General features: G+C 46.8%; 1 protein-coding gene and 1 long non-coding RNA gene across 2 annotated transcripts in view; both read right to left on the bottom strand.

Moving 5' to 3' along the window:
- The window catches only part of FAM171B (family with sequence similarity 171 member B), a 64,355-nt gene extending 55,796 nt beyond the window's left edge, over positions 1-8,559 (bottom strand). Inside the window, exon 1 of the mRNA XM_044241117.1 lies at positions 8,316-8,559. Coding sequence (XP_044097052.1) covers positions 8,316-8,523 — 208 coding nt within the window. The 5' untranslated portion in view covers positions 8,524-8,559. The remainder of the gene's footprint in view (positions 1-8,315) is intronic.
- A 1,351-nt stretch (positions 8,560-9,910) lies between these two features.
- Positions 9,911-12,731, bottom strand: LOC122901698. The gene is made up of 3 exons (XR_006383654.1): positions 12,614-12,731; positions 10,752-10,789; positions 9,911-10,160 (listed from the first exon to the last, which is right to left on the bottom strand). It is a non-coding gene; the product is annotated as an uncharacterized LOC122901698 (long non-coding RNA).
- Positions 12,732-15,865: the final 3,134 nt, after the last annotated feature.

Genomic DNA, 15,865 nt, shown 5'->3' with positions numbered 1-15,865 from the left:
GTTTTTTCAGGTATGAGGTATCCCACCAGTTTATTACATAACAAAGCCTGGATATAAAGCAACCTAGAGTCATGGGGTTTAGCAAGAGAGCTCTGTCGGGTGTTGGTAGCTACTCTACAGCAGGGACGCAAGCCGAAGGATGAAGGGACTGACCAAGGCACACGCATCCCAAGCCACCCATTCTCGCAAGGGTGAAAGCCTTCCGGAGGGTGACTTACGCTGCCGCCACACCTCCTGATTCTACCCATCACGTGTGCACAGCAACAGAGAAACTTCCCATGTTAAGAACATACAAAACTGCTATTTGAGTCTGAATGTTCCCTTCGCCTTCCTCTTATGGGGTCGTCTCACAAAGGACTAATTAACATGGGCAGGTTTTCTTAACACTTCTGGGGTCAAAGATGCCTCTGAAAATCTTAGAGAGACTCTGAATACTAGACACTTACAGATCGCATCATTAATTCCGGGCTCTCCATGGACCCCCTACACCCCTCCCTTGGCTGCTTAGTCCCTCATACACACAGTGACGCCTGGTGCCTGATCTCCGCTCCCGTGAACTTGCCGACCCGACCCCCTCTCAGACCCTCGCAGTGAGTTATGGCACTTCTGACTCCTTCCTTTCTCTTCAGACTCCAAAGTCTTCCCTCCTCCATTTTCACATCCCACACTTAACCAAGCTTTATGAATTCACAAGACCTTCCCTCTCTGAAACACTATGGGACAGAAGGAATTTTACAACACACACTCTTTCGACTTTTCTCATTCGCAAACTTGAATCAGTTGACGGGGAAGTTTAGATGATAAAAACATTCACTCATCCCAGTCGTATTTCCTGTGAGGGGAAAACATCAGATTGTCCTTAGCGCTCAGCTTTATCCGACTTTGTAACTGCCACGGGCTACCGCAACGTCTTTTCAGCTACGGATGTGTTCGAGCTCATGTCAGATACTTTTCAAACACTGCCAGGGCAAAACACTAAGGAACACTACCTCATTCTAGTTCTAAGAGCATAGGGTTCCAAGAAGGCTTATTATAATCTGCAAAGTAAAAATTTTGTATTTTTAATTATTACTTATTTTAATTGATATTAGATACTGTTCCACTATAAATAACACTGGAAGATGAGATTAGTTGTTTCATACATTACTAAAAAATTTTCTTATGATTATGAATGAGATTTAAACTCTGATTAATTTAGTAAGTATTAAATCATAGCTTTTCAGCTAAAAATCCAAAATCTACTAGCACAAATATATTAGAAACTATATTTTGGGAAGTACTTATTTTATGAAAAGAAGGTATCTGTCTGTAAATGTAAAGCTTTGGAATATATCAATTCATTTAAACATAAGTAAGTAGATTTTTTCCTAACTCTAGGTATACAAATTTAATTAATCATAATTTGCATTTCATGCATACTCTTACCACTGATTCATGCATAGTTTATTCTTAGTCAAATATTTAAATAAATACCACTATTCCTACTACTTTTGGTGACATTTTCCCCCTTACATAAAAGGTAGGGCCTCCCTGTTTTCATTTTTACAAAAACTAGATATTCTTCTGATCTCTTTGGTAACATTGTCTCAGCCACCCAGGCATTTATAAACTCTCCTCGTACAAACACGAAAGAACATGTTCAAAGTTTTGAAGAACCATAATCCACTTAACTATACTGAGCATATTTTGACAACTTAATTTCTATCCTTTCCAAAAACAGGGGAGTAAGCGAGGGTGGAATGGGCCACAAAATCCAGTAAGTCAGAAACTCCAAGACACTTCCAACTTCTACACAACTCCTGGTTATTGCTAATCCACTAGGAAAAACAAATCATCCATCTCTCCATCCTGTTTGCAGCAATAAAGCAGGGGAGTAGTTACCTGGGAACAAAACCACAGATACTGGATTCATTTTATTTTTAAAGTCAGAGGGTCTGGAATTGTACCATGTCCCTCAAGTACCTTCCTCAGAAATAAGCCAGGGTCCTCACAACATGAGCTCTGGCTTGAGACTGGACATTTCTACCAGCTTCCAACTAACTGGTCACCTAAAACCAACTAGCATTTAGGGCCATAGATACGAATCGGTATTGCCTTACCTGCGTACGTGTTCTCCATGTCCACAGAGCCAACAAGTGCATTAAAACTACACCGTTTTTATTTTTTTTAATGATTTTATTTATTTATTTGACAGACAGAGATCACAAGTAGGCAGAGAGGCAGGCAGAGAGAGAGAGGAGGAAGCAGACTCCCCGCTGAGGACACACGACCTGAGCAGAAGGCAGAGGCTTTAACCCACTGAGCCACCCAGGCGCCCCAAAACTACACCATTTTTAAATAACATTTCTTTACTGAACAGAAACAAAACTGAACTAAGTACAATAGCTGATAATACTAATGAATATTTACTTTTGAATTATTTCCTAATTATGATATAAAAACCTCCTTCAGAAAAATGCACATTAAATAGAAATCAAAATCTCACTCCCATATAAATGAAGTTCATTTAAAATCTTAATTTCTGTGCAAGACATAGAACCTTAACATAGATATCTTAATAGGCATTATCAACTAAAGGTTTCAGAGAAGCTTAATGCAGTATTGGGGCGAGTTACAGTCTGGGTTCTCCAGATTCCAGCGGCAGATTTGCTACGTTAGTAAGGAGAGACAATGATTAACGTCTCCTTCACACACTCTACCCTACGTGAAATGAAATACCCTACTCAGAATCACTCGTTTTAGGCTCAAGGGAACGGGCCTTTATAGTCACAGACCTCATCACCAAGTACTTAAGAATACTGCCTGGTCCTACGGACACAGTCATAAGAGAACTTAAAAAGCAGACAACTGGCTATGATCTAGGCATATGGGCTGTGCTTACACAAAAGGCGAACTAAAGGGACATCTCCAAACAATCTTTAAAGCAAACAGAGGCTGTTTCTTAAGCTTATGAGGTATTGCATTACAACACACAGTTTTTAAGGTTTTGGAATTTCCCAGGAAAATACTACAAAGTACACTTTTTACCAATAGTAGATGGAAAACATTGTTTCCATGTTCTAGCTAAGGCAATCTAAGACACCCACACTGAGCCAAGCCCACGAATGGCAACGCTCAGCTAACCTAGTCAGACAAACCTGAAAGAGAGTCCAGGTCAAAATTTACAAACTCAACTGGAGGGTGTGGGGGGGTAGTTATGTTTCAAAAAAAAAAAAAAGGTTGTTTCTGTTCAGTCACATTAAAAACATTACAAAACCACCACGAAAACAAACTGAACTCAAATTCAACACAATGGCATGTGTTTTTCAACCAGTAATGAACACCAAGAAATAGCCCCCTTTGGTTACTAAAATCCTGGAAAGAAATCATGATTACCCTATCTGGGACTACGGCCTTTAAAGCATGAGTACTTCAGGTAGAACAGTCCATTTTTAATCCCACTTCTCTTATTGATTTTCAAATTCATTGAAATGGGGGGGGATAAATAAATAAATAAATGTTTTCATGGATGGGAGATTTCAATGAGGTTTCTTTAAATCAAGTTATTTTAATTTAATAGAAAGTACAGTTAGGAGAAGGAAGGAAAGAATGGGTGGGGAATCAGAGCGGGGTGGGGGGTTATACAAAACCAACTGAGGGTTTAGAGGGGAGAAGTGTGGGGAATGGGTGAGCCCAGTGATGGGTGTTAAGGAGGGCACGGATTTCCTGGAGCACCGGATGATAGACCGTGAATCACGGAACAGTACATCAAAAACTAAACTAATTAAAAAAAAGAAAGCATAGAGCAATACTATTGAATTTCATAATTTTTAAATTATAGGTTATGAACTGTGTTCCAGCTATACAGAATTGGGGGAAAATGTTTTAACTTTCTAAGCATACTACTTGGCCCAGCAATTCCCTAGGCATTTACTAAAGAGATATGAGGATGTGCACACCCAATGATTTGTCCAGGAATGTACCGGCTTCACGTACAATAGTCAAAGCTGGAAATGACCCAAATCGCCATCAAAAGACGGAAGCGATAAACAAAATTGGAGTAATCCCTATGATGGGCTACGGATCAGCAGTAAAAGGAAACTACTGAACACACAAGAATATGGACAAAACCTACGAAAATTAGATGGAGCCAGAGAAGCCAGACACAAAAGAGCGCATGCTATATGACCCTATGTTATGAGGCACCAGAAAATGCACAAAATTAGTGCACGATAAAAATAAAACAGTGTCATCTCTTGGTAAGGGACAGGGATTGCCTGGAAAGGGAGCAGGAGGGAACTTTCTACAGTGATGTAAAGGTTCTCTATCTTCATAGGGTTGGTGGTCACATGAGCCTATCCATTTGTCAAAAATACAAAGTAGTACACCTGAGATAGGGACATTTCGATGTATGTGCATTCCCCTGCAACCCACCCCAACAAAATCCCACAGTGGGATGGGCACATGGGTGTGTGAAACCACTGTGGCCGAATTCAGCCACTGTCACGGCTGGGAGACCAGTGCGGGCTTCTTAAATGCTGTTGTGTTTACTTTCTATATGTTTGACATTTTCCAAAATCAAAAGGCTAAAATATGTATCAGTGAAATGTACCATCAAAAATCTTATACCATGAAAATGTATCTCTCAAGAAGCTTCTTCTGTGAGCAGAAGACATTTAGAAAGATGCGTGGAGGTGCCCTGTGTGACCTCACGTGGAGAATCTGAAATGGAGCTCACGGTTTTCTCGGGCTCCCCTGGCCCCACCCCCAGCAAGCCTCCCGGCTAACGGGCCATCAGAGTGAATAGGGTATGGTTTCCCAGCTAGCACCAGCCCCCAGATTAATTCTCCCCTGCGCCCTCCCATCTTTCTTTCTAACAAGCACGGGTGCGGATGGAGAAATCCAAGCGGCTGCCTGCACTGGAGGTGACAACAGACCTGACAGACCTCCGCCTCAGCCTTTACTCTCTCTGCGCTCCGAAGGTGGTGTTTTATAATTAATGAGAAGACAAAAACTCACGTTTTTTACGTCCTGATTATTTCAATCTCATACTCAACTCTTCACCTTCACTTCCTAATTTCTCAGGAATACAAAGATATACATTTTCAGAATAATAACATCCAGAGAACACGAACCAAGGTCAATGCGCAGTTTCTCTACTGGGGACTGACAAGGCTCAGTCATGTACCAGTCACCAAAGATGCCATATTAGTTTTCGAAGTTTTGCTTGTGGCAAATCCTATACTTTTTCACGTAATGTGTCCAAAGAATCAGAAGCGCCAAGCAGAGTCAAAGAACTAACCCGAGCTCCGTAACAGCTACTTAAAGTTTTGTTAATACCTCCCAGGTCGTAAGGGGATCGTAACTGCCCTTGGGTGAAGAATCTGGACAGGCGCGAGGAGCCGACTCCGTGCTGGCATCGATCAGCTCTCCAGAGTCGGAAGAGGACAAACACTGAAATTAGCTAAAGCTAAATATCTAAACTTCATGTAACCTCTACTTAGAAATATGTCTACCCAACGTTCCTTTAACACATCCCTCACTAAACTCTGGTGCAGAATTTCACAAGATGATGAAGTAGCAAACGCCCAGAAAGGATCAGAAAGATCCTTGATGTCAGCATATTTGTTTATTCATTCATTCACTCATTCATTCACTCGTTGAACACATTTATCCCTGCCTACGCACAGCGGATGCCCTTCCAGGTCTTTGAAATATACAGAATAATTTAACGTAATAGTGAACAGAACAAAGTCCGTGTCCTCACGGAGCTTACATTCTAGCAGGAGGAGGCAGGCGTAGAGGAAGGGCTGAGGGTAGCAAGCACCAGGGAGAAGCAGCATTACAAAAGGGCATAAAGATGGCCATTTAACTGAGCTGGTCAGGAAAGGCTTCTTTGTGATAGTGACACTGAGCAAACCTGAGGAAAGTGAAGTTTCAGAATTCCAGGCGGAGAAAATGGCAAGGCCAAAGGTCCCACGCGGGCCCACCGGCACAAATGAGGACACAGGGAACCAGTGTGGATGTACTGGAGTGAGCGAGGGTCAGAGAAGTGAGAGACAGGAGGGGGGGTGCCCCGGGAGGCTCTAAGCCTCAGTGGGCCATTTTCGGTGTCTGGACTTCTACTGTGAAAGAGAAGGGCAGTCAGCCAGAGGACTGGGGGCAGCAGTGAGCCTATGGAATGTTTCCCAGAAGGTCATCAGTTGGGAGAGAGAACAGACACTCAAGGAACCAAGGTGGAAATGGGACCAGTTCAATCCGCGACGATGTGCTCGGAGGAGTATTTTAACTCGTTTGTTTATTGGCTGTAGTTCATTAAAGGACACGGTATTTCAGTAACTAAAACCACAGTCAACTGAGTTGCTCTCTTCTTTGCCACTGGCTTTGGGAAGTTAGTTTTTGAGGGAAAGCAAGAGTCAAAATCGATTACTTTGCAGGCTCCGGTTTGATCTGCTTGGTAATAATTCCTTTATTTTGATTAAGCTAATATGTAAATAAGACGAAAACTGCGAGTTTCCCAAACAAGCACCATTTTCAAAAATATTTTCACAAATAACAGAAAATAAGCATTTTAATTTGCAGCTCGATACAAAAGTTTTCCTATGTTGCAGTTTTTCATAACCTTCATCACAACATACACCATCGTAGTCAAAAGCCATTTAACTAGTATTTCTGAAAATAAGATGTATCAGAATAAAAATACACTGCAAAGCACAGAACCCATCACCACTCTCGGAAATGTTTTGTCACTGACGCCCGAAATCCTCTCGGACCAGACCGGCTCTCAGCTGCTCTCCGAATCTCGGGCAGCCTCGAGCCGCTGGGAGCTCCCGAGTCCCGGAGCGCAGGGAAAACCGTCGCTCACCGCGTTCCTCTCGGGACTCGTACCCGCGCTGGAGTGTTAGTAACTGGTTTAGAGGGTGTCAGCAACACACGCTCCCGCACACGCCGGTCGGCAGCGCACGTTCCCGCACACGCCGGTCGGCAGCGCATGTTCCCGCACACCCCGGTCGGCAACACACGCTCCCGCACACGCCGGTCGGCAACGCACGCTCCCGCACACGCCGGTCAGCAACACACGCTCCCGCACACGCCGGTCGGCAACACACGCTCCCGCACACGCCGGTCGGCAACACACGCTCCCGCACACGCCGGTCGGCAACACACGCTCCCGCACACGCCGGTCGGCAGCGCACGTTCCCGCACACGCCGGTCCGCAGCGCACGTTCCCGCACACGCCGGTCGGCAGCGCACGTTCCCGCACACGCCGGTCGGCAACACACGCTCCCGCACACGCCGGTCCGCAGCGCACGTTCCCGCACACGCCGGCGACTCCGTCCTCGGCTCCGACGCGTTAAACCACCGAGTCGGGAACCGCAGCCGCAGGCCCGAGCACTGCCCGGGCCACGCGCACAGAGTGAGACGATCCCAGCGTCTCCCTCTCAACGTCTTGCATGTCACGAGGCAGATTTTAAAGCAAAACCAGCGTTAAAATAGAATTCACTCCGGTTTTGCGGGAAGCTAAGCGCGCTTGCCAAAACAAGGGGCGGGTTTTCCCTCCGTAAACAGCGGGAGCCCCGCGGCAGGCAGGGCGCTGGGGCAGGGGTGCGGAGAGGCCGTGAGCACCGACCGTCCCGCTGTCCGTCCGCCCGCCGGGTCGCACGGGGGCACCGGGGCGCGGTCCAGCCGCCAACTCGCCCTCCCCGAGCGGCGCCGAACCGGCCCTTCGAGGCGCGCCCACAGCGCGGGGACCCTCCGCAGGCTCCGCGGCGTCACCACGGACCGCGTCGTCCCCGCCCGCCGCTCCTCTGCGCCCTCCCTCCACCCCCGCTCCGGCTCCGTTTTGCTGATTCCGTCTCATCACCCCGACGGAATTCTTGCGAACTGACAAGAAAACCCAGAAACGGAAAATAAAAGGAATCGAGCTTCCCCGGATCGACACGTAAACGCAGCGGCGGCGCGAGCTGCGAGGAAGGCGCGTGGGTGTCCGCGGCGAGAAGCTTCGGTCTCCGGGAGCGGAGACGCCGGCGGGGCCGGGGAGGCGCGCGCGGGGAAGGGCTCGGCGAGGAGGGAGGGAAGGACGCGAGGCCTCGGGCGGCCACTCGCCCGGGCCCTGCCGACCCCTCCCCGGCCCACGGCGGGTCCCGCGCTGCCCCGAGGGCTCGCCCACAGGGCGGGTCCCCGAAGCGCGCGCGCCGCCGAGCCGCGGGCGGGGTCCGGGCAGGTCCGCGGAGGCGGCGGAGGGTCGGGCGCTGGGGAGCGGGCGCGGGGGGCGGCGACGGGGCCCGCGAGCTCCCCGCGGCGACGCCAGGGCAGGGCCGGGCGCCTGGACCTACCTGCCGCGGGCCCGGTGGGGCGCACCGCCGGCGCCTCCGGCCTCTCCTCCGCCGCCTCCTCGCGCTGCCGCTGCTGCTGCCGGATGAGGCTGAGGTCGGAGCGGCCGAGCTCGGCGCGAGCGGCCGCGGGCACCAGCCGCGCCTTCAGCAGCAGCGCGGCCAGGCCGAGCAGCAGGGCGCAGGGGACGCGCCGGCGGAGCCTCGCCATGGCCGAGAGCCGCGGGGCCGCGGCGGCATATTGCGGGGCTCCCGGCGGCGGCGGCGGACGCCCGGGCTCGGGCTGCGGGCTCCTCGCTCGGGCTCGCGCCGTCTGCCTCGCGCGCCTCGCGGGGAGGAGGAGGCCGGGGAGGCGGCGCCGGGGACGGGGGCGGCGGAGGAGGGGGAGCCCGCAGCGCGGCGCACGTGACGCGCAGGGCGGGGCGAGCCCGCAGCCCGGGCCCCGCCGCCTCCCGCCGCCTCCCGCCGCCTCCCGCCGCCTCCCGCCTCCCGCCGCCTCCTGCCGCGGGGCTGCGGGGCACCTGCTCTGGGCACCCGGTCCGCGCGGTGCTGGGGCGCGGGGTGACGGCCTCCGCGGGGAAATGGGCAAGAAGACGGTTTCGGGGGGCTGGTCGGCGAGCAGACCCTCCAGCCCTACGGAGACAGGGCACGTTTTGCGGAAAGGTGGATACAGTTCCCACCACCTGACCCCAAAGCAGCGGAGGAGGTGGCGCACTGGTTACTCTCCCGAAACACCCACGCAGCGCCCACCGGTCACCAGTCGGGACCTCTTAGCCCTGCAGGCTGTGCCGCACCACCGCCAGGACAGGCGACAATCAACGCGGTTCTACGGATTTTACGGTTCCACTGCCTCTCTCTGCTCAAACGGGAATTTCTACGTTCTCAACTAGTCTTAATTACATGTTGTCTGGTGGCTGCGTGCACTTTTCATTTGGTCAAAAACACCCACATTTCCTAAACGAGATTAGGTCTGACAGTGGGCGCTTCAAATAAGCGAGGTCAGTCCCTGCATTTTGGGAGCTCCTACCTGTTAGGGTCGAGAAATACAAAAGCAAATTAGCATCCAGTGTGGTGGTTACCCCTGGAAACACAAGGCCACGTGCTGAGGTCGCACAGAATGTGCAAGAAGGTGACTCGTGGGGAGCGCGCTCTGAAGCACCAGGACGAAGAGTTCCTCACGTAGAAGGTGCGGCCAGGTGGTCTGAAAACCGGAGCAGGGGTGTCTGTGTGTGGGGTGCGGGGGCTAGAGGTGTGCAGTAAACACTGTATGCTTGGAAAATTGTGAGCAATGACTGCTGAGCAATGAGAATGAAAATGAGGTCACTAAAAGAAATAATAGCAGGGTGCCTGGGTTTTGTCGTCAAGCGTCTGCTTTGGCTCAGGTCGTGATTCCAGGGTCCTAGGATCAAATCCCCATCCAGCTCCTTGCCCAGGGGAAAGCCTGCTTCTCCCTCTCCCACTCCCCCTGCTTGTGCTCCCTCATTCGCTGTCTCTCTGTCAAATAAACAAATAAAATGTAAAAAACAAACAAACAAACAAAAAACAAAACAAATAAATAATAGCAGATACTTCTGTAGAGTTCACCGTGTCCGGGTGCTGTTTAAACCTTCCTATACATGAGCTCCTGTAAGAGCTTAGGTGGCCTTGTGAGGAAACGGAAATTTATGCTGCCAGGGATTGTGAAGTACTGAAGGAAACCAGTCAGGGACCCAACTTGGTACCAGTCGGCCCAGCAGGACCGCTTTGCTCTCAGCATGGAAGACGATTATGGAAGGATCCGTTAGAGGACTGCAGGTCAGTTTAGAGGTGTTCCCAAAAGCGGTGATGAGCTGCTCCAGTCTTGTGACTCTGGAAAGGAGAGGAAAGGCATAGGAGATTCAGTATACCGGGCTAGAAGCACAGAGAAAGTTGACTGTTTGGGTGGGGTAGGGAGAAGGAGAAAGACCCCCAAATGACCAGACTGGGACCTTGGGTGGCTGCTTCCAGCATCCTAAAGGTTCACTGGTGGTGCGGACTGCAGAAGAGACCAGAAGCCGTGCGTGTTCAGTTGTGGTCTCTGCATTTGGAGCGCCTGCGGACACCCCAGACATTTAGCATAATGTCAGTGGGGTCTGATGTGACTTCACAGCACTTCCTACCGTAGTTGATTTGGCTGATGTGAATGATTGGATCGTCCCATTCCACATTCACTTTTCTTTTCCTTTTTTAAGATTTTATTTATTATATGATAGACAGACAAAGAGAGAGAGCAGCAGCCCAAGCAGGGGGAGTGGCGGAGGGAGAGGGAGAAGCAGGGGGAGTGGCAGAGGGAGAGGGAGAAGCAAGCTCCCCACCAGGCAGGGAGCCCACCTCAGGGCTTGATCCTACAGGCTCTGGGAACAACACTGGGCCAAAGGCAGCCCCTTAACCGACAAACCACCCAAGCACTCCAACACTCACCGTTTTTCTGCACGGTCCTCCCCAGTGTTTCCAACTTCCTGGAAAAAAAAAACTTCTCTGTAGGGAAAATTTATTCTTTGCTCAATGACCTGAAAATAGTACCTATATAACCACAAAGAAAATAATAATAAAAATCATAGCCATTTTATATATATTATCTCATTGTACTCTTAGAACAATCCTGTAGAAGAGCTTTCATTATCCTGTAAACAAAGGGAAACATGGAGAATCAGAGAGGCTAGCTACTGTCTTGCCCAAGGCTGAGCTAGTAATATGTGACTTCATCTTTCTGCACCATTGAAAACTTTTACCTGAGTTTGCATTGTTTTTTTTAGTGATTATTAGACCAAAAGGAACTATGTGAGCTACATAAGTTTTGGAAAATAGATGCCAGAGTGAGGCCCCTGACATTAAACACCATTGTTCCATCTTGGCTTTGCATTGCCTGTGTGAGCAGGAGCTACTGGGTAGGAGGCTGAATGCGGAGAGCCTTTATTAGTCTCATCAAGCTGTTTTTGTTGCATTTTCTTCCAAGTTACCTCTGCTCCTGGAGAGAGGAGAGGAGAAAATGAAAACAGCTCCAAAAACCTGACTGGCAGATCAGAAAAAAGGAATGTGGCCAGGATTTCTGTCATTTGTCTTATGGTGGCCAAGGCTTTAATATGTTAGAAACTAATCCTCCAGCAGCAAAGCCACTGATTTTATGGAGGGTGAACATCAAATTCTTCAATACTATGAACTGTTTTAAAAAAATGCTATGGGGGTGCCTGGGTGGCTCAGTGGGTTAAAGCCTCTGCCTTCAGCTCGGGTTGTGATCCCAGAGTCCTTGGATCGAGCGTCAGGCTTTCTGCTCAGCGGGGAGTCTGCTTCCTTCTCTCTCTCTGCCTACTTGTGGTCTCTGTCTGTCAAATAAATAAAATAAAAATACTATGGACTGTTTACAGAAATAAGCTTTGTCTATCAAGATAGTTTTTAGATGATTTTTTAAATGCTCCATTACTCATATAGTATGTCTAATTTCTGTGCAATGTACAAAAGCCGTATTATTTGATGCAACCAGGGGTAGTAGTGAATAAAAAGAAGTTGTCCAAGAGAGAAAAAAATATATATATCTTAAATGTGTTTTAAACTGCTTATTTTACTTTAAAACAAGCAAATGTACATTTATTTACCCATCTTCTGATGTCGGACCAGGACTGTTTATAAGTATCTAACCAAACCCTCGGGTTTAAGGTCATAAACCACAATCATAATACACCTCTACTACTTGTAGTTTAAGTGAAAAGAGTTCTTAAACACTCTTGACAAGCAATCTGAGTTCCAAATCTTTCTATTTGAATTTTTCCCAAATTTTACAATCTGTTCACCCATTTAGTATTAAACTCTGTTTTCATAGAAAAATATGCTTTGTTCAAATTTATATTTCATCCATTCCTTAAAATACATAGAACTGGCAAAAACACATTTAGGAACAAACATAACTGACTCTCGGCATACACACAAACCAACTGGGAGAGCCAAACCAAGCAAACATGCAGGAAGCTGTACCCTGCTAACCTCTCAGTCAGTGCACTTTACAGAGGAATGGCCGATGCCGGTACCATCAGAAAGTGAAGTACACTAGTACATACATGTGTATTTGTGTCTGTATAAAGTTCTTCCCTAAATCTTCTAGGACCTCCCAATTGCTCTTAACGTGAGGTCCATAATCCCTAATAGACTTGCAAAGCCATTTACAATCCATCCTCCAATGACTCAGAATCTTTTGATATTTTCTACATAAATGCCCACAACACACACACACACACACACACACACACAGGAGGAAAACCAGAGGAGAGAAAAGGGATTTCTTTCATTACCTTGAGCTAGACTTCTTTGTGTGGCCCCTGGATACTCCCATATTGATTTCCTCCACCAGGAACTCTACTCCCTCAGCTCTCGAACTGGCCTCCATAGACCATGAGGGTTAGTTTAGACATTACTTCCTTCAGAACACACTTCCTGACAGTCCTAGATCTCACTGGCGCCCCTCCTACGAGTTCTCGCATCACCTCGTATTTCCCCTTTTCTAAGTAACAGAACTCTATTATTTAAAATGGACTCTAAGTTGCCTGTATCCCCAATAGTGGCCAGGACAGGCCACAGGACCAAGGCCCCCGTGTTCCCAGCTCTGTCTCCAGCTCCCAGCCCAATGCCTAACACTGGTTGTTGAGGCTTGTTTAACCAAATCAATAAATCACTGTTAAGAGGCAAAACTGTTGGTTAACGGAGGAAGGCCCTGGAGTCAGACTGCTCTGGTATCTCCCACTCACAGGTTTGTGATTTACCCAGAATTCTAGGCCTCCTTTTCCTCAGCTGTATAATGGGAAAAATAATAGAGCTTTGAGGAGGGAACAAAATGAAATCATGCATAAAAATTACTTAGGTTCTTGCTATAGAAATTGTTAAGTAAATGTCAGACACGACTTCTTTTGCTAATATTAGGTATGGTCTGTTTTATTTGTGTATATTTTATAATGCATGTAAAATTTCATGTTATATGTAGCTAATTCTCATTTTTCTTTGTAGTTATGTTCTATAAAGTGATTGCAAATACTAAATTTTTTAAAGATTATTTATTTATTTGACAGAAAGATCACAAGTTGGCAGAGAGGCAGGCAGAGAGAGAGGAGGAAGCAGGCTCCCCACCAAGCAGAGAGTCCGATGCGGGTCTCTATCCCAGGACCCTGAGATCATGACCTGAGCCGAAGGCAGAGGCTTAACCCACTGAGCCACCCAGGCACCCCGCAAATACTAAATTTACAACTGCTGAACATAGCTCCTAAGAGGAATACAGAGCTACGTTCCTATGAGTCTCTGGTCACAACATTTTCATCAACTAACTAATACATAACTAGTTTTACCTGTGTTTCTGTTAAGGACACCTTATTTATTACGTGCTGTTAGTTTGTTAACGTTGAGCTCACAGCCAACAATACTGTAACTCATGCCTGAAAGAAGTTTATCTCACACATGTACTTTCTCTGTGAGGAACATCAGAGCCTTCTTGGGCTTAAGAGCATGACAGAGTACTTTGGCAGTGCAGTCAGGGGCCATTTGAAACAACAAAATAGTGAACAGAAAGTACAAAGCTGAAAAAAACAAAATGGCACTAAGTAGACAACAAAAAGGACACTTACTGTGGGAGCTGAAAGAAGGGAGAGCTCACCTTGTTGACCTCAGCTGGAAATGGGAATGTTGTATAACCCAAACTTTTCGCTGCTCCACACATTTCCATGAATAACCACGAAAGTACTGATTTGGGGGTTACAAATACATTTCAGCAAAAGGCTAACTCAGAAATATGGAATCATGAATAATGAGTTACTGCATAGGTGTGTGTAATCTATATAAAATACATTTCTTTTGATGTAAGTAGGAAAGATTGGATAAAAGAAATTATAGGGAGGCCAAATAATTTTGGGGGAAAAAACATGAATGCCATCAAGAATTAAGAAGGAATCCACTCCTGCATTCCCAGAATCCAGGCTTGCACTAGTGCAAGGCTTGCCCCTGGGCACCGGGCCAGCACCTTCAGACTCAGCTCCAGTTCAGTCCCTCTGGCCCCAAATTCCAGGCCTGCTCCAGTGCCAGACTGGCCCCTGTGGTCCCTGTTTCTAGGTCCACCACAGCACAAGGTCAGCACCCATGGACTCGGGCTCGAGTGGATCCAGGGTCCAGGACTGATTCCTGGACTCAGGCACCAGGCTTCCCTCCACCAACATTCACCAACATCCGCAAATCAGGCAGTGTGATACACCACATTAACGAAACGCAGGGTAAAAATCATACGGTCATCTCAACAGATGCAGAAAAAGCAGTTGATGAAATTTAACACCTTTCATGATAAAAAAAAACCTCTCAACAAATCAGATATTGAAGAAATATACCTCAATATGGTAGAGGCATATATAACAAGCCCACAGCTAACATCATACTCCATAGTAAAGCTGAAAACTTTTCCTGCAAGATTAGGAACAAAACAAAGATGTCCACTCTTACTACTTTTTTTTTTTTTAAGATTTTATTTATTTATTTGACAGACAGAGATTACAAGTAGGCAGAGAGGCAGGCAGAGAGAGAGGGGGAAGCAGGCTCCCCACTGTGCAGAGAGCCCGATGCGGGGCTCAATCCCAGGACCCTAGAATCATGACTTGAGCCGAAGGCAGAGGCTTAACCCACTGAGCCACCCAGGTACCCCCACTCTTACCACTTTTAATAAATACAGTACTGGAAGCTCTAGCCATGGCTATTAGGCAAGAAAAATTAACAAAAACAGTCTAAGCCAGAGAGGAGGAGTATAGTCATTTGCAGATGACATGGTCTTATATGTAGGGAATCCCAAGGGCTCCACCAAAGCTGGTAGAACTACCAAATACATCTAGTCAAGCTGTAGGACACAGAATTAACATACAAAATCAGTTGTATATCTATACACTAATAATACACTATTCAAAAAAGAAATTAAGAAAACATTTCCATTTACAATAGCCTAAAAACAAACAAACTAACTAACTAACAAACCCTTAGGAATAAATTTAACCAAGGAAGTGAAAGATCTGTACACTGAGAACTGTAAAATATTGGTGAAAGAAATTAAGACACGAAAATAATGGGTAGAGGTCTCTTGTTCATGGATGAAAAAGTTAATATTGTTAAATGTCCATACTCCCTATAGCCATCTATAGATTAAATACAATATCTATCAAAATTCTAGCGGCATTTTTCATAGAAATAGAAAAAATAATCCTATAATTCATATGGAACCCCCAAATAATGTGAATTAGCCAAAGCAATCTTGAGAAAAAAAAAAAAAAAAAACCTCCTGGATTACACTACCTGATTTCAAAATACGCTACCAAGCTGTAGAAGTCAGAACAGCATGGTACTGGTGTAAAAACAGACATTAGACAAATGGATCAGAATGAAGAGCCCAGAAATAAATCCAAACATGTATAGTCAATTGATCTTTAACAAGGTGCCAAGAACACACAATGAGAAGGAGAGTTTCTTCAACAAATGCTAAGGGAAAACCAGTTAGTCACAAGCAGAATAATGGAATCAGAACCTAT

Source organism: Neovison vison, chromosome 3 (genome assembly GCF_020171115.1).
Source record: "Neovison vison isolate M4711 chromosome 3, ASM_NN_V1, whole genome shotgun sequence".
In the NCBI taxonomy this organism is placed as follows: Eukaryota; Metazoa; Chordata; class Mammalia; order Carnivora; family Mustelidae; genus Neogale; species Neogale vison.
Note: the sequence above shows the minus strand (reverse complement) of the source record. Positions and strands in the feature narration are given on the sequence as shown.